We start from the raw sequence: 23,191 nt of genomic DNA on the forward strand, positions 1-23,191 counted from the left end.
TTTTCATTTAACCGGCATCGAGCTTTTAAAATCGGAAATATTTTTTACCAGCGCAAACACGAATAAACGATCGAAACAACAGGCAGCAGTCGTCAGTAAATTTCACGAGCGGCCTCTCGCAGCGACATAGGAGGAGGGGGTGTAATATCAATTATAAAGGCGTAACCAATAACTATGGCCCTGCTCTGTGTGCCCTGTTTCGCCAGAATTTGTCGAATATTCGCCAATCCCGTGTAATCGAAAAAGAAAAAAAAAGAAAATAGGAAACGGCCGCCAGAGTGCCTTTTTCATTGCGTTACAAAACACATTCATTTCCTGCCACCGTGTAAATTCTATTGGCTTTCGACCCTACCTCGTCTCTCCCCTCAACCCACGTCTAACCTCATAGTTAAACTGTTTACAAATTAGGTTTTCAAACTTTTATACGCGCGACAAATTTTTGTCGTTCATTTTAATTCGATCGTTTTATTGGCTTCGATTAAATCTCTTCGGGGACGATTTTCTTTTGTATTATCAAATCTTTGTTCTTTTTATTGTTGACAGTAATTATAATTATAAAAAACTAAACGTATGTGGCCAAGGGCGTGAAGAGGTCAATGCTAATTAATTAAGCATGACATTGAATCCTATTCGGGGTAATATTAAATGTGTTGATAATTTCGCGAAGCAGTGTTATTTCTTTTTTTTTTTTTAATTTCTGCATGACGTTTTGATATAAACTCTCGCAATTTTACAATAAATAGAAGCGTCAGTAACCGTCAGTAAATCGCGAGATTCATATTCTGCAACAATAACAAGCACACCCGCCGATCGAATTACTTCTCGTCCCATTTTTCCGAAATATGTTGCATTTTTGAGTCGCAAAAGGTTTTGAATTTTGTCCAAGAGAATAAAAAAAAAAAAAAAAAATAGAATTTCGAAGTGAAAAAAAAGTAAAAATTATTTTGGTAAATGATTCCGTGAACGTTCCGATACATGTGTTTATTTACGAAACTCGTTATAAATATTTTATTGTTTGCCATAATATCGCGCGCGTTCGATCAAATTGCTGTGCGAAATAAATGCAATAAAATCTGTCTGGATAAAACACACGAATTGCAACAACTGCGCTGTTTCGTCAACATGGAATTCGATTCAATCAATTTTACTTTCTTTAAATGTAACTCCCTTGTAATAATTACAATAACGCAACCCACCAAAAATTTATCCGGATTAGAAATTTATGCGCAGTTCACCATCAAGGATGGAAACTATTTCTCTAAAAACTTGTGTGTTTTAAGTTTATTTCCATATAATTCATGATAATAATTGTAGTTGATACTTCTGAAAATTAAATGCTGTATAATTCCCATCGAAACATAGAAAGCACCCAAAAGGAAGTTTGATCTGGATCGGGCAAACGCGTTAGCAGTTACAGGGAAATTTCAAACGAACCGAACCGTAAGTTTTATTTTTTTCAAATCGCATTTTCCCCTAATCCATGGAGCGAAATAGGAGTAAATAGAATCAGACGTGGTGTAGGTGATTGAAAAGTCGGACTTCGATTCCCGATGACACGTACACGCCACTCCGGTTCGAAACTCGTGACGGGTTAACCGTGAAACCAACGGTAGCGTAGATAAGTGTTAGGTATCAACTTGTTGCATTAATTACAGCGGGGAGGCTATTAGCCATCGATTCACGCGAAATCTCGTTTCTCTCTAGTTACCTCTCTTCTCGGTTTCCGTGTACACAGACGCACGCGTACACGGGTTCGCCGCTGTTTAGAGGCTTCGTGTACACGCGTTCAAGTCTTCCGGATTTACGACACGCGCGAACTACTGGAATCCACGTGGCCATTGGCCGATATAGAGCGATCTTATGCGAGATGAAAATGAAATAAACCGGAAGGTTTATTCGAATTTAACAGTACTCAACGGGCAAATAAAGATTGCACGCATCATTTGCATCGTATAGAATTATTTTCATATCGAAAATCATGGTATAATAAATTTTACCGGTGACGTTAATGTCAGTGCATTTACACTGCCGCTCAAAAGTATGTGGACACTCCCTTAATTCTTATAAATATCTGAAAAAAGTTATATCTTCAGTAAATTTGATTATCTTGTACATATTACATTTCTTACAGTGTTGGAGAACATTTTTTAATAATAATTTATTAAATATCTCGCCGATAATGATAAAAAATAATTATCCTAAGTTAATCTAATAAAAATAATAATAAAAATAATATTCTAAATTAATTATTGTAAGTGACAGATTATCTGTCACTTTTAATTTTTATCCACCAAATAGATGACTATTTATTTAAGAAAATTGAATAACTAAATTGTTAATATAGTACTATTAGAATACGTTACATACATATTCGTAGTAGAATTTAGCAACAAATATTGTTTATTAATAAAAATATGCTTTATATGTATAAAAATATGTATTATTACATATGTATATATGTACATCACAAATAGTAAGTGCCCACATACATTTGAGCGGCAGTGTAAATACAAGATCTATTTTATTTGCACCTCAATTTAAATAGCTGAAATTAAGATACCAAGTATTTTTGTCTTCAGTTTCCTCGTTCTCGTCAAGAAATTCGTCAAACCCAACGCAGTAAAATTTTTCCAAAACATAGTATACTTAATTAGAACGAGCTGCTGTTATCAATAGAATATAGAAACTCTTAGATCGAAATTTTCGTGAAATCCTATTCTTGGTAAAATCGATGTTTGATCGCGAATATAGTTTCGATGATGATTTTATGTATCAATGGCGTATCAACGATAAACGAAGCGCGACAAAATATAAATAGTTGATCAACTTTGCAAGCAAGTGATAACCTCTCTGCTTGAAACGGACACGCGTATTGGAAATACGTCTTCACGTGACGAGTTAGAGTTTCTGCAAAATTCTTATCTAGATAAAAATTTAGAATAACAAATAAAAGACGCGCAACTGCCTATTCGTTATTAGTTACTCAAATTACTGAAATTTTTATAACGAAATCTTCGTGTCGAAGTATCTAAATATAACACTCTTAAAATTATTTATAGGGAAAAACTAGTTCTAGCTGCACTATATCGACTTTCTATTTTTAAAACTCGATGGAATTGTTAAGACTCAATTATAAATTAATGTACGAAGGCTTTTGAAACATTGTTGTTCGAAATGAAAATTGTTGATTATTGAAAAGGTAAAATAAACATGATGGGACAAGAATTAACGAGAAACAATTATTATGCAGCATAATAGTGGCTTTGCGGGACCTATTTTCAATAGGCGACAGCTCTGCTGTTGCCTCTAGAAATACAACAGCCTTAAATAAATTTATCAATACTGGTTCTTTGCTTTTAAAATCTAGGAAACCACTCAGGCGTTTCCTATCATATTGTAACGATAAAAGAGTAACGATAAAAAGAAACTAAACTAATGCAATATTTATTTATTATCTATTTCTGACTGAGAACATCTAAAAATGAATTATTTTATTATCGAAGCTGTAACTATTATTCTACAAAGTTATTTACCCTTTAATCGAAATTTGTATCTAAATAAGAATTTCTGACAGAGTACATATAAAAATGAATTGTTTTATTTTATCACCGAAGCTGTAACTATTATTCTACAAAGTTATTCACTCTTTAATCGAAATTTGTATCTAAATAAGAATTTCGATGAATTTATCTCGAAGTAATCAATTACTGTTAAATACTGGCTAAGCCAGCAAAGAAGCCCTAGGTCGTAGAGTTTTATGCTCTCGCAGGAACGCGCGCCGCTTTCCGGTTAAAGGAAGGTGCTTGCAGGAGCGGATACGTGAGCGGAAGTGGTCGCTAGCAACGCGCCAGCAATTACGCGGGCCCGCACGGCCATCCCTATCAGTTCGTCCACACGTGACCGTGCGAAAAACACGCGTGTATTAACGCGCACACACGCCCCGTTCCACTTTGGTTGCTCCCTTAAGACCCGCCCACGAGTAGTGAAAACTGCCAAGACCTTGCTGATACAATTTAATTTATGCACTTCGGACTGAAAGTTACTTTCACATCCCGAAAAAACTTTGTAATCTGCTTTCTACAGTCAAAAGATGAACGATAAAATTGGACGTTTAATTTCGTCACACCCTGTGTATCTGGAATTTGTGGAATATAGAATACTTCTACGTGAAAAAATGAATAAAAGATGTGAAGTAAATTGTTTCCCTACGGGGCTTCGTTTTCGAAAAAAATTGAACTTGAAGCTGTTTGGGGCACGGGTGTTACTGATAATCGATTCATGGGGTTTTCTTGTGCTTCAAACTCTACGTGAACTAAAAAATTAGAAGTAGATTGTTTTCCGTAACATTTCTGAGTGGTAGAAATTTAGAAAAATAATTAACGCGACAAGTGTGACTCTAATCTGTGATAGAAATTTGGAGGTAGTAACTGGCGTTCGCCTAGCGTAAACGCGGCTTTACTCCGTGCAAATACGGCCGCCTTGCCGGATGAAAAAAGCGCGCAGCACTTTTTTTCCCTTTTCTGTCGACGCGGTCAGCTCACCTTGATAATGCGAGATATCACGCGAATACACCAACAAACGAGTGCATGTATGGAGAGAGAAAAAAAAAGGAAAAACGGCACGGGCGGCCTGGGAGGGGGAGGGGAAGAGGCCAGTGGGTATCTATAACTGAACACTGCGGTTCGCGCGAATATGCGAGTCTGCGAGGAAAATTAAATATTATACGCGGTTTCTCGAGTGAATTTTTTTTAGCTTTTCTGTCGACAATTGAATTTGTTGCAACCCCGAAAAACAGTAAACTTGGAGAATGCGGAGAACACGTGTATTTGGAGGCCGTGGATTTACTTGCGATCAATTTACGAATTTTGATGGTGGAATTCATTTTTTTTTGTACGTTTAGAGTTTTGGTAGAAAATGTAGGAATGAATGGGCCTAACTTACGAGTTATAAAGTATAAAACAGGAAAATTGAATTAGCGTTTGGTTACAAGCAAAAGAATCTATCGATAGAATTATTAACCGAATTATACATATTACAAAAGCTGCACGAATAAAATATTGTGAATACTGGGAAATTCGACAATGCAGCACCGACTAAATATTTTTTATTATCAATTTATCTCTCGTACTTGACGTGTATTACAGCGACCTTTAATTTAATAACCAATATACTACAACCAACTCGAACTGTTGCAAAAGTCACTTCTGAGCAATGAAGATCTGTGATGAACAATTCATTAAAAACTGATTGCATGTGAAACACAAATGGATTGATATTATTTTTTAAATAACATATTTTATTTTGAAAATATCGGTGTTTCAATGATAGGTTTTTATTCTCTTGTGTCACTCTATCCAAATGGAAAAGTAACAATTAATCACGGATGTATTAGTTGTTTTAAAAAATTAATTTATTGGGTAAATCAACTGCGGTAGGTCAGAAGCAACTATAAAAACAATTCTAGAGCAACTACATAAAGAAGGTATTGGTATCAGAACATAAGTCACTAGTTACCACTGAGTGAAAAGTGGAGAGGTATACATCAATATTAAACCTCTAGGAAGCCTAGGAGCAACTATAGAACAAAGGTATAGCTACCATAGCCCAGGCCATTAGTCATCAACTAACTCAAGTCTGGACAGATAATAATACATCAATATTATATGTCTAGGAAGTTTAGAAGCAACTATAAGACCAATCTAGAGTAACTCTGGAGCAAACATAAAGCAACTATAAAACGATTCTAGAGCAACTAAACAACAAAGGTATTGGTACCAAAACATAGGCCACTGGTTACTACTGAGTGAAGCCTGGATAGATAACTATACATCAATAGTACACGTCTAGGAAACCTAGGAGCAACTATAAAACCAATCCAGAGTAACTATGGGGCAAAGGTATAGCTAGCATAACTCTAGCCATTAGTTACCAATGACTCAAACCTGGACAGTTAACAACACATGAATATTAAATGTCTAGGAAGCCTAGGAGCAACTATAAAACCAATCCAGGGTAACTATGGGGCAAAGGCATAGCTAGCATAACTCTGGTCATTGGTTACCAATGACTAAAGCCTGGACAGATAACAATACGTAAATATTACACATCTAGAAAGCCTAGAAGCAACTATAAAACCAATCTAGAGTAACTACAGAACAAATGTATATACCACCACAACTCAGACCATTAGTCACCAACTGACTCAAGTCTGGACAGATAACAATACATCAATATTACGCGTCTAGGAAGCAATAAATGACAGATCAATATTAACAGGACCATAAAGCGACAATAAAAGGACGATAAAGCGTCCACAAAACAACTTTAAATCGACTCTAAACCGCGTATAGTGCCCCGCAAACGTCCACCAACGACGGCACCTCGTCGGATACGGGCTCTGAATAAAACTTGTCGCTCCTTGGATCCCCGCTGAACAAGATCGCCCCTTCTCGCGATCAACCGGTGCCCCGTTCGACGCGACCGCTCGAGATCCTGGCAACCGCATATCCCAGCTAAATTCGAAAAGGTCGATATTTCAAATGCCAGCATCAGGGGTTAACCGGGGGCTATTTTGAGTGTACCGTACGGCATGTAGGACCTGAACACACCACCCGTCAATAATCCGCTGAATAAACTATCGTCCGTCCGCCCACATGGCCACCCACCCGTCCACCACAACTCCACTCAACCGCCACGTACAGCCAGACATATATCACGTAGGTGGCGCGCGTGTGCGCGGGTTCAGGGCGACGCTGTCCCCCTCTCCCTCCCTCCCCCCATCCCCCCTCCACCGCCCATCCAACGTCGGTGAGCGCGGGGAACGTGCTAATATATGTACCGCAGGCGCGGCTGGACTAGCGTACGTGGTGGTTCGCGTGCACGGCTTCTCCAGCATGTGTGTGGGAAGAGGGGGGAACGCCACAGGGTGGAGGCAGAGGGAGCCGTAAACTCGACCAGAGACCAGTCACGAGGGAGATACAACGATGGCTACGACCCGAGGAAACGAGCAAAGTTCCGCGAATAAAATAATAATTTTGTTGCGGCGTTGTCCGCGGCGTTCGGCTCAAAATTCCGTCCCCGAATTGTGCCCCGCGAGCGAATTGCCCGCGCGAAGAGGGCTCTTCGAAGTGGAAGCGGCGCACCGTAGCTCCGACTCGCTCTATCCCGAATCTCGACATTTTTTCGGACGGATTTTTATGATATTTAGTTGTATTTGTAGCTTACAAAACTTATTGCTGCTGGTAGTAGTTTACGGGAGGAGATAGAGCTTGCAGGTTTTTTATATAATGATTGTGGGATTGTTTATAATCGTTTCTGAAACTTATAGGGGCTCGAGCTATTTGTGGTAGCGTATAGTGGATGTAGTGGTACTATATAATGGCTCTAAAATTGTTTTATAGTTGCTTCGTTTAGCTGGTGCAAGGGGTAGGGGTACATGAATATTGTATACAACGTAGTAGTTGCACCCTTTTGCTAAATAACATTTGTTACACCTCTTATATATACCAAGAAAATAAAAATAAAAATTTTTCAATAAGTTTGAACTCTATCTATAGATGCTTTATACCAAGCAACATTATACTTGCAATTATAGTTTACATATAGTTGCTCCGTTACGAATTTACATCATTCTGAATTCACCTGTTGCCAAACAACTTCTGGGTTTCTAAATAAATTATGGACGGTCGCTATGGCAAAAGTATCAGTGTCTCGATGAACTATGAACTATCGCAAGCGTATCCGTAGTCTCTAAATAAACTGCGCGATCAATTTCGCCCAGGCATTTCGAAACTGTGATCCTCGTCAACGTGGTCAATTCTACCTCATCATTTTCACCGCATTTTGTTTGTATCCAAGCGTCATTCGAATAGTCGCTAGCAAGTGTCACCTACATACGAACAGCGCGATGTATTATTGACACCGCAACCCCCAATGTAGCTCGCCACCGTCGACTCCCCTTTGTGCCCTCCCTTGTTAGAAATTGGACAGGTATGTGCTCGCGTACACGTATACGCGATGCATGTATATGCACATACATGTATATGCACATATATGGATCCGTATACCGGGTGACGTTCCACAAACTATGCGCGCCCAATAAATTTTTCCGAATGTTTTATTCGCCCGTGTCTCCTTCTCGCTACGAAATTATAAGCTATACAAGACAACGAACCCGTACCTGTGCGCCCGTTAAATTTGATCGATTCGACAACAATAAATTCGTCGTTCGGTTTCACGATGAATTTGAACCCTTCGTGGTCGTCTATAAAAAAAAAAACAACAATGCTACAATATATAAAATAGTCCGACGGACAAACTGCATCCTACGATAAAGAACCGAGACTGATCGTGCAGCTGTAAATAAGGTCTTGTTACTATGCCAGCAATGGAAAGACGCGAAACATTCGAATCGAAAATGCGAAATGGAAGTTTTTTGTGGGAGGCTTCGTTTTCGATAAAATCGGGTTCGAATGCGTTTGAGGCACGCGCTCCCAGACAAGAAATGGTGGAAATACGTGAAATATTGGAATATATATGTAAAACTGAATCGAAAATGTGAAATGGAAGTTTTTTGTAGGAGGCTTCGTTTTCGAGAAAATCGGTTTGAATGCGTTCGGGGCATGCGCTCCCAGACAAGAAATATTGGAAAGTACATGTAAAACTGAATCGAAAATGTGAAATGGAAGTTTTTTTGTGGGAGGCTTCGTTTTCGAGAACATTGAGTTTGAATGTGTTTGGGGCACGCACTCGTCTCGTTAAATCACTACGTTTAAGCTAATTCAGCGTGACTACAAAGCACTTATAGCAAAACCATGCGACTATAGAACAATTACAAAAGTATGCGATTATTTAAAGCAAATATAAGAAACTATTCGTAGAACTTTATGAAGTAACTTCGAAGGAATTTCGAAGAAATTTCCTTGCAATATGTACTGTTTATGTAATATGTTTAAAGACGCATAAGATGACCGATAGCAGAACTTTGGAGCGAGATACAATGACATTGTAAGCGATTTCTGTATGAATACAATGAAAATTTTAATACGAAAATATTAAGAATGTGCAAATGGCGTAATTATTTGACAACCACAACGTGACTATAACGCGTTAGCGCGATATCCGTGAAACAACGTAAAAGCGACTACAAATAAAGTACGAAATGACCTGTGCAGTCGTTACAGGGCAACATTTGCATAATTCTACATAAACATCAAACCATTTAAAAAGCAACTTTGTTGCGTAGAAAAGGTGTACTCACTATACAGGGTGTCCCACTCAACCGGGCCAGGCTGTATCTTTGAAAAGAGCCAAAAGGCAAGAGATTTAGATTGCTCGCTGCTAAAAATGGATTAATCCTTATGATAAGGATATTTATATAAACAATACTACACATTTTATATATAAATACTAATATTTTGCGCAATTACTATCAAAATATATTTAAAATTCGTAATTCTCTTTTGATATACATATTGCTCTAAACATATTACGATAAACACGTCAGTAAATTCAAAACAATTAAGTTCTATTCTCGAAAGAATTACAATTGCATTTTACAAATTAACACAGGTGTAAGTACACAGTAATGCCGGAAAAATGTAAATCATGAAGTATAAATTTCATTTTGTATGATTAAAGTGTCATTTATGTAAAGGAACACTATATAGAGTGTCCTAAAAATGTTGTAACATGCCTTTCAAGGTGTTATAACATTTTTGGGACACCTTCTATAGAGTTTTAAAAACAAATGGCTCTTTACCGAGATAAAATTCTCGCGTCGATATGGATCAAAAAGTCGTTTTCCATTTTTCAATCTGAGACCTCGTTATCGAGATATAAATAGTTGAAATCCTGTCGCACGGACCTGCACAACTAGCGCGTGAGTGTGCATGATCAGTAGCCAATCACGACAGCTGCGCGATCAGCTGACTGGGGTTCAAAATGGCGTGCGCCAAGGGTCGCATGCCTAAAATCTAATTGCTTATATCTAGTTAACGAATCTACGGATTCTAAAACAGTAAAGGACTATTCAGTCTCTTTTCATGCAAGGAATTAATCCTGAGAAACTGTTCTACATTTTTGTTAACCCACTGTATATTATCCCTCCTTATACTCCACACGTCTAATTTATTTACTTCCTCTCGATAGCTAAACAGCCACCCCCATCTTTCCTAACCATTCGTTCGACTAAAGAGCCGGAAATCAATTTCGAACAGTTCTCGTAGATACGATTGAATGAAAACTTACAAGTGAATCATCTCCGATACACCCAGGCATTCCTGCCAATCTCACGAAGACGTACAAGAAAAGGGCGTTCCAGTCGAGGTGGTATGCAGTTATTCGCATTAAAAAATAACATTTCCTCGCGCGCGCGGAGCCTCCAGACGGTTTCATCGGTAATTTCCTGGATCCTCTCCGTCTATCGAAGCGAAAAGGTAGGAGCAGCCTCGAAGCTCGCGTACCTATGCGCATAAATAATGAAAATCCGCAGACTCGGTGTAATTACCAAGCCGGTGGCATCCGGTCTCGATTCCGACAATCGTCGCGAAGTTTTCGAGCCAACCGAGCGACGTATTTTTAGGGTACGGGAATTCAATTACGAAACCGGCGGAAAGACGCCAGATACGCCAGCTGCTATCTTCGGATCTCGATCTTCCAGCGGCCTCAACCGCGGCCCTTAACTCTCTCTCCCTTTCTCTCTCCCGTCGTTGGACCGGAATTATCCTCCGACAGTCAAGAGTCCTTCGCTTGGCCTAGGTCCGGGATTACTCGGCGATAATCGAATCCTCTCGCTGCTAATTGACTACGGGAGTAATCGCGAGTGAAACTTTCATGCCTCGCCCGATTCGCGCCGTTCCGTCTGACTGACAACCGACTCGAGCGGAAGGACTCAGGGGGCGGGAGGTTACCCGTGGCGATATTATCAGAGATGCTTCTCTTGCCGCGGGTAATTGAAGTAAAGCGAGAATCGTTCCCCGCTACTGGGTTGTCAAAGCAAATTTGCAATAATGGATCGCGGCATTTTTTGTCTTCCTTCAAGCGTCGACGATTGCCTCGGATAAGTCTGATTCCTCGGAACCTCTTATGCTGTTTACTTCGTTACCGATCGGCGGTCGATCGAGGCCCACTACTGCCCGCAAGCAACTCGGAGCTCGTGCACTCTTCGAGAAGAGAGGAATACCGCTTTAAAATGACAACTCTTAAGTCGAGTAACGGAATCGTGGCGACCACTGTTCGAGTTTATTGTGTCCAAGCCATTAACGAGAGAAGACAAGGTTTCCAATCGAATTTCAACTTCTTTTCTTGATGGGGGAAATGCTTCACTGTTTATACCAACCCTTTGCATTTGGAGCCATTTCTTTACAGAATGTGCTAACAGGAATCATGTTGCATCACATAATGTAACTTATAAAGCGTGTAATTTACTGTGATGAAACTCGAGCTTATATGAATCTTTATCACATATTAGAATAGAATCAAATTTTTATTTTTGACATAAATATGCTTCCTTGCTTATCTTCATAAATTGCACCATATCATGCAAAATATGTTCCCATATCTTACTTTCTTATACGAATGCTCTTTGTCACTTTTTTAAGGTGTAGTCTATTCACACATTCTTTTTACATGTAACACAAGCTCATATTTGTTGTATATATAGTATATACAGTATATGTCCCAAAAATGTTGGTGGTCCTTGAAAAGGGTGGTTCGGAGGACGATTTGAAGCAACTTTTTCCTTAGCGAAAATGTTGTCCGAGACTTCGTTAAGGAGATATTAACAGAAAACACCGACCAATCAGAGCGCGAGTATTCCGGTGGAACCGGACTGCCACAGTAGAAGAGAGTACGGCGCTATACAGCAGCAGGAGCATGAGGTACGCGCTAGGCGGCCGCAGTAGATAAGGTCCGCGCTAGACAGCCACAGGAGCATAAGGTACGCGTTAGACGGCCGCTGTAGTATAGGCTACGCGCCAGACGGCTGCGCTCTGATTGGTCGGGGTTTTCTGTTAACGATGCTGCTGCCAATACTTTGTTTTCATGCAAGTTATACAGAAACAGAGCGTCTAAATTAATATATAAATCTGAATAATCCATTTTATTCGATCTCGAAGTAACCTTCAACCTGAGACTCCATAACCTTGCTAGAATTCTGCTATCTACTCCTAATGAATCAATCCCTAAGTCCTGAATCCTTTCCATCATCTTTTCCTAAATGATTCAATGACTAAAGCAATCCTGTCCTAATCATCAACAATGGAAATTAAATACTCAACCACCACGCTTAGACTGGTTTCTCGAATACATTGTCTCGAACTATTTATTGTCTCGAATTACTCGCAGCTTGTCGAAACGAACCAAAACAATTCTCCCGCATAATTGCAGTCCTGATACGGCCATAAAAGCCACGGTCCTCTCCAAGGACCCTGTGTCTTCAAGGTGGGACAAGCATTGTCGCGTAACGTCGACCGATCTATTCTTTCACGCCGTTGGGTTGTTCAGGTAGCCAACAGCCTGTTTTCGGGCGTCAGTTTGTATCGGCTCCGAGGATTACAAACAGTGTCGTTAGCGATTAGGTATTTCACAGACTCAGGCTGCCTGAATTACGAGCCACCCTGGTCAGGTAGATTCTCTTCGTGGGCAACCTTCGAACGAAGCACTCCGTTACTCCGTTACTCCGTAGTTCGAATTTCCGTCCAAGAATGCGACTCGCGGCGATTCTGGAATAAATTTCGCGTCTTCCAACGCGAATTATAAGATTATTCGGCACACGTACAACGTCACTCGTCACGGTGTAATTACGCGAAGACCGCAAAACCGCGCGAACAAATCGAGCACGAGCAACCTGGTCGAGCACTTGTTCAATTCCAAAACAACATAATTCATCTGCTCGCGGTCGCCTTAATTATCTGCTCGAGCGCGTGACTAAAATTACGCGTCGGGTCGAGCCTTATTTCACAATGTCACCAGCCGTGTGATTATATCGATCCGCTGCATTCCAAGTATCGATACGTTTTCGCAACGACGCAAGACCGTGGTCTCGATCGGCTCGTAATTTCCTTCCGGCGGCCGGTTTCGCGTTATTTATCGCCGAATCGCGTGTCGTCGCTAATAGAATCGTCGCGCAAAAAGGCGACACTCGTTCGTGGAACTATCTTCGAACATCACACTCCGTTCCTACAGCCATATTACTCGCTAGTCTATTATTCCTCCGTTTCCTTTTCGTGCAAAATCAACAAAATGATGCGTCTATATATACGTACAACACGTTGAATTATGATTTCGTAAGAATTCTTAGGAGTTCGCAGGAGGTATTACTAAGCATATAGTAATCGAAATATTTCAGTTCCTGCAAAGTTCAATAAGTATGACTTTGATGCTGTGATATTTTTTGCATCGTTAAAAAATATTCAGACATTGGGTTGTTTCAGAAAGTTCGTCCCAATTTTTAAGAAAAATTGGAAAGCACACTTGAATATTGATATATATTTATTGAATTACATAGGTACCATTTAGTTCCACAACCTTTCCTCTTTTTAAGGAAATGTACCACCTTGTAAAAATCGACGTGGACTTTCCAGACAACCCAATATTTACCATGGTCAAGTGACAAATTTCAGGTAGAAAAGTGTTCATAATTTCCCAACACTAAGATTTCAACAATGGTAGTCCCTAGTTTCCTTCGGACTCTGATCAAATTCCAAACGCGGAAACTTTTAGTTAACTCCTGTGAACTCACGACCCCCATCCCAAATTACGGTCAGTTTTCCAGGCCACCTTATACATCACCAACACCGCAGGAACACCCAAGTCGAGCGTACAAGCGTGGCTGTCGGTACGTGTGCACGTGACTGTTGCAAAAAGAACACAGGACGTTGCATGTGGACGTCGATGCGGTGTACCTTGACACGGATGGCTCCCTGAATCAGCCGACAGCTAGCAACAAACATCACCTCGCTATCACACACGCCTACCGGGTATACCGCGGGAGCTCCGGCGACAACGGAGCGTGCGCGAGTGTGCGGCAGTTGACGAACGGCGCCGATAAGCCCGTCATCAGGCTGGCCAGACAAACGACGACGACGACTCCGTAGGAAATTCCATTTCCTCCGATTCGCGCTACAAGCACCAGCTCCTAATATTCGCCAGACCTGAGGTACGAACACGCATCCGTCGCATGAATCTCGCCTGGACGCGACACTCAGAAATGAGGGAGAGACTTAGATTTAGCTCGATGGTATTTAGAAAAGCCGGACGAAAAGGTAGGCTAAGAGAGAAGTGATCATCCAGTTACCAAGAAAAAAGCTTAGATTTTGTTTGAAAGGTGGTCGATTGTGTTTGGAAGGAGCGATGAAAAAAATAGCTTGAATTTTCTAGGAGGAAAACTAGGTAAACTCTGAAACTGGATTCGATGATGTCCAGAAATTGGAGCGATGATCTCAGTTCGAAGCTCATTAATATTAGGATATTTCGAAATATCACGGAATCAAATTTGTGTTCAACCAGTAACCAGGAAAGAAACTTAGATTTAGCTTGATGGTATTTGGAAAAGGTGACGAAAAGCCAAAGATTCTTAAGAAGAAAACTGGGTAAACAATGAGACTGGATTCGATGACTTCCAGAAATTGAAGCTCAGTTCGAAGCTCATACATATTAGGATGTTCCGAAATATCACAGAATGAAATAAGTGGTCATCCAGTTATAAAAAGAAAAACTTAGATTTAGCTCGATGGTATTTGGAAAGAAAGCAAAAAGGTAGCCTAAGATTCCTAAGAAGAAAATCAGGTAAACCCTGACGTGGTTATCGCGTCCTCAATTTTCATTGCTGTACAATTAAACGTTGCTACAGCCCCTGAGGGTTCGTAAGCCATAAATATTAGGATTTTTCAAAATATCACTGATCCAAGTCAATGTCCGTCTACCAAAAATGCAGAATGAGTTACCAAGAAGTTGATTAGACGACTCCTGACTTCAAATATCTTGAAATTGAGTAAGTATTTGTAATATTTCTAAGCTACTAAGATGAATCAAGTGGATGATACTCGACTCGGCTCAACGATGTTTAGAGACACAACTGAAAGGCGCACTTAACATTCCTGAGCCACAAGGAACAGTTGGCTGTATGAATCCTGACTCGGTTCAACAATATTTGAAAATGTTTCAGACAGATACACCTGATACATATTCATGTCCTATAAAGGATGAGTAACTAAATGAAGCATGACTTGATTCAACAACGTTTGCAAATAACGCAGATACTCGTGGCATTCAAGAGGTATGGAGGATCAGGAGATAGATGAATCCTAACTGCAATTCAAGGGTACGATACTGAGTACCTAAAATTCCTGAGGTATGGAGAAGAATTAGTTAGTTGAATCCTAAGTTACCTAAGAAGTTAAGTAGCTAAATTATTTTGAATTCGAGGATGTTCAGAAATGTGTTGCCAATACTTTTGGGATCGTAATGACTTAGTATTTTCACATTTCTGGTTGGCTAACGTACCTCAAGGACTCAAGTTCACTTAGTTGATGTGTTGTACTTAAAGATGTGGATTCAAGCTTATAGAACTCAACATTCTCCAGTATAAAAGTGTTGTAAATGTTGAGATGAGAAACTCAAGCTTATAGAGTTCAACACTCCCGGCTTTGAATGTGTTGCAAGTAAAAAAGGGAACTTAAGTTTATAGAACTCAATACTTCCTACTTTGAAAGTGTTGCAAATGCAGAGACGGGGACTCAAGCTTATACAACTCAACATTTCCTACTTTGAAAGTGTTGCAATTGTTGAGATGGGGAACTCAAGCTTATAGAGTTCAACACTCCCGGCTTTGAATGTGTTGCAAGTAAAAAAGGGAACTTAAGTTTATAGAACTCAACACTTCCTACTTTGAGAGTGTTGCAAATGCTTAGATGGTGACTCAAACTTATATGTAGAACTCAATACTCCCTACTTTAAAAGTTTTGCAAGTGCTGAGATTGGGACTCGAGCTCATAGAACTCAACATTCCCCCGCTTTGAATATGGTGCGACTCACCATCCCTCACCCTGATTTATTACAATGAAGAGTAACCGTAAACCACTAAAGCAACCAAAGACTATAACAAAGCTAACAAAATTTAGAAGAAATCTTACAAAACTTAGAACAAAGCAATGTGTCCGCATGGTTCCAAGACAGTGAAAGAATATATCCCTCCAGAGTGCGTACTTTTGGAACACTGGGTGCTCAAGGTAGCTTCTCCGAAGGGGTGGCTGGAGCTCGATGCTGTTCTGCGTACACAGCCACACCCGTGGCAGACATGGACAAGAGTACGCACGACTGGTGCTTTCAGGAAACCAGCTAACGGGAACCATCGACAAGATAAGGGACTGGTTATCTGGGATACTCTACGACTATCTACTTGCGAGTTCACGTTCCACTGGTACTGGGTTTTATTGTTGCGTTCATGGTCGCCATTGTTCGCGCGTTGCTTGGTCAGGGATTGATTGTCGCATTGTTGGAATGAAAACTGGCACTTGGAGGGGAATGGAGAGACTTGAAAGGCGATTGGAAAAATTTTGGCCTGATAGGTGTCTCGGGGGGACTTGGAATCTTGATTTTTAAAGGTTTGACGAGGGATTCGAGAATTGTACGAGACTATTCCGTTGTCAGCGAATTTAAGATCGACCGACTGACAGGAACTTATTACGAAGAAATACAGCAAAGGTTTCTCCAGATTCGGTAGACTGCTAACACGCCATGAATGAAATTAATTCAACATTCTTGCCTCATCGACAGAAGCCAGACTTATTTTAAAGAAATTGAATATGTGATGTTAACATAATCTTCTTAACACTTTATTTACCGGAAGCCTATTTATAGGCTTTTTAATTCTAGTATTTAGCTTTTTGAATTTATTTACTGTGTTAATGGTTGTCTACTTACACTGTTCAGTATTTGGAAACACACTTAACTTTCAATGTACCCAGTAACAGTATGGGGGAATTATTGTCAGCCTAGATTGGCATATGCTACTGTAGAAAATTCTTTTTAAATTAAAGACTGTTTCTAAATAGTCCGGTAGATAAAGTGTTAAGAAAATTCGACGAATCCTACCTCGAACCGGAAAACAAACTTCATACCGAAAATCTATCTCAAGAATCAATTTCACTTTACCTTATCTATCGTCATCAAACCCTAGACCCCATCCCGAATTGACTAAACGATACTAACATAATCTTCGCGAGGATATTCGATGGATTTCTCGCGATAACTGAAAACAAACTCCGCGGACAGGTTCGCCAGGTAAAAATTCCGCCTGGTAAATTGAATTTACCCTGTCTGCATGTCTCATCAGCGGGACGTTAAACAATTACCCCGCAGCGTCGCTAAATATTACAGAACGTCGCAAATATTCCAGGGGATATATTTGGAATGTTCCACACGACGTGGCAGGCAGGACAGCTTGAAAACGGGGCGAGACACGAGCAGCCCCGGGGTGGCTCGAAATGGGCCGAGCGAAGGGATGTGCCTCTCTTCCCTTTCCCACCACCCCTCGGTCCCTTCCAGTGAATATAGCGAACGAGCACACTGGCATACTCTTATTGTCGGTTCCAGGCACTAGCATACCTGATCTTATGGGAAATCCATACTGGCCCTTACTTCGCTGGGAATACGAGGGGTGCCTCGCACCCCTCGCTCAAACTCTTTCCTTCCCTTTCACTGCGCCAGGCTGCCGTGTGATGAAGAAGCTCCTCGCCACCCCCTTCTTCGCAGTTCTAGCGAACTAGCAACCCGCCAGAGACTCTACAATCGTCGGTACGTGCCATGCAGAACTACAGGGCCGGTGGTTCGCGTTACTACCCCAAAGAATATGATTCTTTGCGAAGAGATCGCTCTTCGCGACCCGACAGAATGACAGGCTTTCGTGCTAGGCTACGTCCTTTGGGCTCGACCGTGTCTCTATCAGACGTATGATCTTTCTACATGAATCATTCTGGATGCTAGGTTTCGAAATGGTGATTCTAGATTCACCTTCTTTCTTATATATTGTTATACAAGGGTGACGGGTGGTACAAGCGAAAAGGGATGATTCTATACGATAAAATAAGAAATTAATTCCTATTTGGGAGAATCAAGGAACTTAAGCATCACGAAATGTGAAGAATTTAAAGGATTTAAATATCAAGAAACCTGAGAAATTGTAATATTTCATTAAATAAAATGTATACAGGGCGCTCGGTACAGTTGATGATTCTACACGATAAAATAAGTCGAAAGTATAGAATAAATATTTTTCGTATGAGGCTTTGTTTTCGAGAAAATCGACTTTGAATTTTCGCCGGGTACGGGTGCACTTGGTCATGTCCCGTTATAACGGATCTCACTGTAGATTATTGTCTCGATTGAAATTGTGTTGATAAACACTCCCAATGGCACGGAAATACTTTCTCACCAATTATCTATTACTATTATTATCTAAAACAATAGAACATGTTAGAAAGCGTTCATAGAAATTTAATTAGAAGAGCAAAAGTATGTATTCGGCAGAATGGGCAACAAAACATTATAATTACTTCAACGTTCTATTTCATTACGTGTTCCTTAAACTTAAACTCCGATAATAACCATCGAGACACCGATCTACTGCACCCGCACCCGGCGAAAATTCAAAGTTGATTTTCATAAAAACAAAGCTTCACACGAAAAATTTTTATTCTATATTTTCGACTTATTTTTTCGTGTAGAATCATCTGCTGTACCGAACACCCTGTATATATTTTTAATTCTATTTAATTACATATATTTTGAGTATATATTTTGACTCTCCGAAATATGAATTAATTTCTAATACGCGATACTATTCTAAGTCATTCGAGTGACCGAATCGCATGGAAATTTGCAAGTTAGAGGATCGAACGCTCATCACCAGTTGCGTGTCAGGCTGGCACGTGTGTAGCCGAGTTAATTGCCTGAACGAATGAGAACGATCGTGTGAATGATAAACTGGAGACTTCGACTTTGATGGTGGGAGTGCCTTTCCTGGCGTGGATAGCCAAAGTGGAGCGCATCAATGGGGTGGTTTCCAACATCGGTGTTTCCGACAAAGAAACTTCCGGGAACCGATGTCGATTCGGTTTGAAAAATTGAAATGTTTTCAACCCTCCATTCGGTTTTGAAAAACTGAAACGTCTCGTCCATTCGATTCGCTTCGCAACAAAATGAAACGTTCAAAACTCTCGAATCTAAGCGATTTTTTAACCTATCGAAACTTTCGAATGCAGGTATCTATATAATTAATTTTTCAAACTACATTAAGCGTCAATTTTAATCTTCTATAATTCGAAAGTAAAACGAGAAATGTGGCTGAAAATGTTGTTATTAAAATGTAATCTCAATTTTGTCACGAAGGCGTCGCAGGGAAAGTGACGAGCAAAGAGGATAACAGAAGTCAAAGTTGCAGAAAGCATTTTGCGCGAGGATAAATTTTGTGCCAATTTAAAACCACCATTAGGTACTCGAAATCGTCGTCGAAGAAAGGAACCCGTTATGCCAAACCCTCGAGCTTTTATGACGACTTTCCACGTCCAGTAATTTAATCCTTTAACGAGAGAATCGCACGCCTCATTAGCGCTCTAGGGCTCCACGCGTCTACAACAGCTTTGGAAATCGTGCAAAGCCGTTCTCAAGCAGACGTGTCCGCAAAATTGCAATATTACAACGAGAAGTGACTTCGACAATGTGTTCGATCCTTATTTAGTAATAACTTATTAAACAATAGCTCTCAATTTTATTTGCATTCTATATAAAATTACTTTTTTGTAGAATTTAAAATTATAATCATTCTTTGTTGGTTTTTTTTCAGAGCATTCTACATACAGAGTATTAAGAAAAATGCAGAATCTTTAACAATAAATACTTCGCGTGAAATGGAGTCAAAAAGTCCTTTAGTGCTTTGCAATCCGAAACTACATTTCCGAGATATGAGCAGTTAAAATTCGCTGACGTGGCTTCTGACGCGCGCCATTTTGTAGTTCGGTCAGCTGATCGCACAGTTGCGCACGCATCCACGTAAAAAATGTATCTGCTTATATCTCAGTAACGAAGCTTCCGATTGCAAAATGAAAAAGGACTTTTCGATTCGTATTGACACGCAGTAAATCGACCTTACAGAAAAACTTCCACATGTACATGATTTATTTCATGCAATTGAGAAGTACTGTATTCTATTCTGCGACCACTACATGCAATGACACATTCTTTATGGCATTAAATATTTTCAATGAAGAAATTGTTAAATCAAAAAAATTGTACGGTGTCTTCTAAGTTAAAGGGTTACGGTACAACAACAAAAATATTATTCACGATTTGAAAGGAAATGCAAAGATGGGGGAATAAATACGCTAAAAGTGCCCCAGTTACAAACATTTCTTTCTGTTTCCTTTTAAATGCGTCGTCCATTCTCGGCTAATCCAGCTTACCTTTTGCCGCATTGCTCGAATGAAATACAAGGGAAAACGCTAATCGCATTATGTAATCGTGCCAAATACATCGTTGCTGAATTGTGCGTTCATCTTTTATCGCGATTCATATTGTACATGGATATAAATACTGTATCGCTGTACTCATTAAAAGAGGTATTCAAATGTAAAAGGCGAACCTAAACGTTAACCTTGTGTGATGAAAAAAAAGAAATTATAGCGTCCAATGCTACCTCTGAGTGTAATACTTTTTTTTTAAGAACTACGATTAATGCAGTTAATACGCTGTAACAAATCACCAGACTAATCCAGTTCTTACTAAACGAAGAACGCATACATACTTTCACATCGTTTAAGGGAGAAAAGTGGATTAACCAGACGTTATTTAAATCACGTTATTACGAATTATTACATAATTCACACTGTAGCAGGTTCTGGTAGTCCTGCGCAATGCGACGAAGGATAACTGTGACAAATAACATTTATACCACCGAAAGTGCTTCTTATATTTTATTAGTTCGTGGCCAATGACGTCAGCTGAACCCACGGTGAGAATCAGGCCTAACGAGTTCTCGGTAATAACGTTAGAAAAACAGCATCAATGGAATTTGTCAACAAAAAATTGTAATTTAAATCGACGAGTTTATCAAGTCTAATGAGATGCAATTAGTTTACATGAATGATATAGCATTACTTTCACCGTCATATGTGATTTAGCGGTGTCGTAGAATTTCATATCATTTCAATGGTTTGTAAATAAAGCGCCAGTTTAAATTTCTTGAAGCATTTTTAAATGCTTCGAAGAAACTAAATAATGAAATTCAAAGGGTTTACACAGAAAATTATCGTAAATGCGTGTGTGTACTCATGAAATGCTAACTCTAAAAGTCGCGAATAACTCGCTTCGGTACCCCTACTAACCTAAAGTCCAAAACCTCCATACTCGTACAACAAAATGATAAAAAACATAAAAATTATGAAACCTATCCCACTTCGAACACAACGAGAACCGTAATTAAAATTAAACTGAATACTGTCAGACGTATTATGTACTACATATTGAAAAAATAATATCAATCCAATAAATATATAAACCAACGGAAAATAAATGAAAAAGAGATGAACCTAGGGAAAAATCTTGACTGTACGATAGAATAATTGAAGATGAAGAAACTAAGCTTCCACTCAATTTTCTCTTGATTAAAGAAGATAGAGAAAAAGTTTATTTAACCTTTCTATGTAGAATTAAATTCCCTTTAATATTCGTTTCAAAAGTTTTGCAAAGCCTTTAGAAATATGGAATCTACAAAAACCCACAAACTATAAGAGTGAACCGTCATTATCCTCGGACCGATTGAACCCAAAATTTAGTCGAATCCTTACACGAGTATACAGATCTTCAATACAAAGTTTCGTTGAAATCCGTTCAGCCGTTCGGGCGTAATCACATTAAAAACGATGCGCACATATGTACAGTTCTCGAGCGAGAATAATGCACCTGTCGATTCCTTTTGCAATTTTTGTTACCCCTACCAAAATTTGATACCGAAGGGCCATTTCCTCCAATTTCCAACCAAAAAATTACTTCTTTACAGAGTTTTATTCCGACTTTTTCGCGTCCAGCCTTCGATTTCACAAAACAATAGTTTCCTTCCTCGCAGGTCGTGGAGCAAAAAACATATTCTCCGCGGCGAGTTTTAGCATCGATCGAAGTCGCGCAGTTCGTACCTAATCGTTTCGTTCCCCGTGAGGACTTAAACGAGTGAAAAGGTTCTCGAACCGCCGGGGGTGGCGCGCATCGCCCTCTCCCTTCCCTCCCGCCCTCCGCCACCCCTCCCGAGCGTGAAAAACTTCTAAATCCAGCGGGAAGAAAGCCCGTCGTGGAAACGAAAGCGAACCGAGAGGGAAGATTGATTACCCACGGACTGGGACGCGTGGGACAAGGACAGCGCGATCGGAGGAACCGCGCAATGAAGAAGGACGCAGCGAGAAGGACGAGAGGGGAAGGTGGAAGAAGGATGAACGAAGGAAGACGCGGAGCGAGGGAGGGAGCTGGAAAAATATAACCTGTTGGACCGCAAAAGAGGGAGAGAGGAGCGCAGGCGCGATAGTGACAGACGATTCAGTGAACGGACGGAGGAAAAGGAAAGAAAGTAGGAGAGAACGAGGACGGAGATAGTCGGAGGCAGAGAGGGACATCCCCGTTGGTTCGGGATAGAGGAGGGCGCCACGAGCGCAACAAGGACGGAGGAGGACACCGGGAGGAGGGAGAAGGACGCGGACGTCCCGAACCTGCCTTAATTCCAACTTGACATTCGCGGTTCAATTCTGATCGGATCGATCTAACTAGCGCCGCAGCGGACAAACCGGCCACCGGTATTTACTGTTTCTCTATCGCCATCTTTTGTTCTCCCACGCGCGCGAAATTCGGTCGTGTTTATCGAATCTGATCCAAGTTTGAACAATCGGAGTACTTTCTTGACCTCTATTCGATACACTGTTGTTTTTTGTGTATCGTGAAAGTGTGTCGATGTTGTTACAGACTTCTAGGCTGCGGATTTTATGCATTTATTAGACAATTTAATGTAAGAAATATATTACTTATACACTCACGAAATATTAATATCGTTACATTAATTAATAGAATATATTTTACCTATAAATTATGTACATTTCTTGTGTTTTTCATATTAGTGTACACCATAACATCCGCAGTCCAGTTATAACTAAGT

General features: G+C 40.1%; 1 protein-coding gene across 3 annotated transcripts in view; it reads right to left on the minus strand.

Annotated features, from left to right (window-relative positions):
- Positions 1-23,191, minus strand: part of LOC128892931 (nucleolar protein 4-like) — a 101,544-nt gene that overhangs the window by 73,682 nt on the left and 4,671 nt on the right. Inside the window, exon 2 of one of the 3 annotated variants that reach the window (XM_054153590.1) lies at positions 9,260-9,296. The exons of 1 other annotated variant lie outside the window; for it this stretch is intronic. In XM_054153590.1, the coding sequence (XP_054009565.1) occupies positions 9,260-9,296 (37 nt within the window). The remainder of the gene's footprint in view (positions 1-9,259; positions 9,297-23,191) is intronic. One more of the 3 variants, XM_054153591.1, reaches the window with a different exon arrangement.

The sequence above is a fragment of the Hylaeus anthracinus genome, unplaced genomic scaffold (genome assembly GCF_026225885.1).
Source record: "Hylaeus anthracinus isolate JK02 unplaced genomic scaffold, UHH_iyHylAnth1.0_haploid 2, whole genome shotgun sequence".
Lineage (NCBI taxonomy): Eukaryota > Metazoa > Arthropoda > Insecta > Hymenoptera > Colletidae > Hylaeus > Hylaeus anthracinus.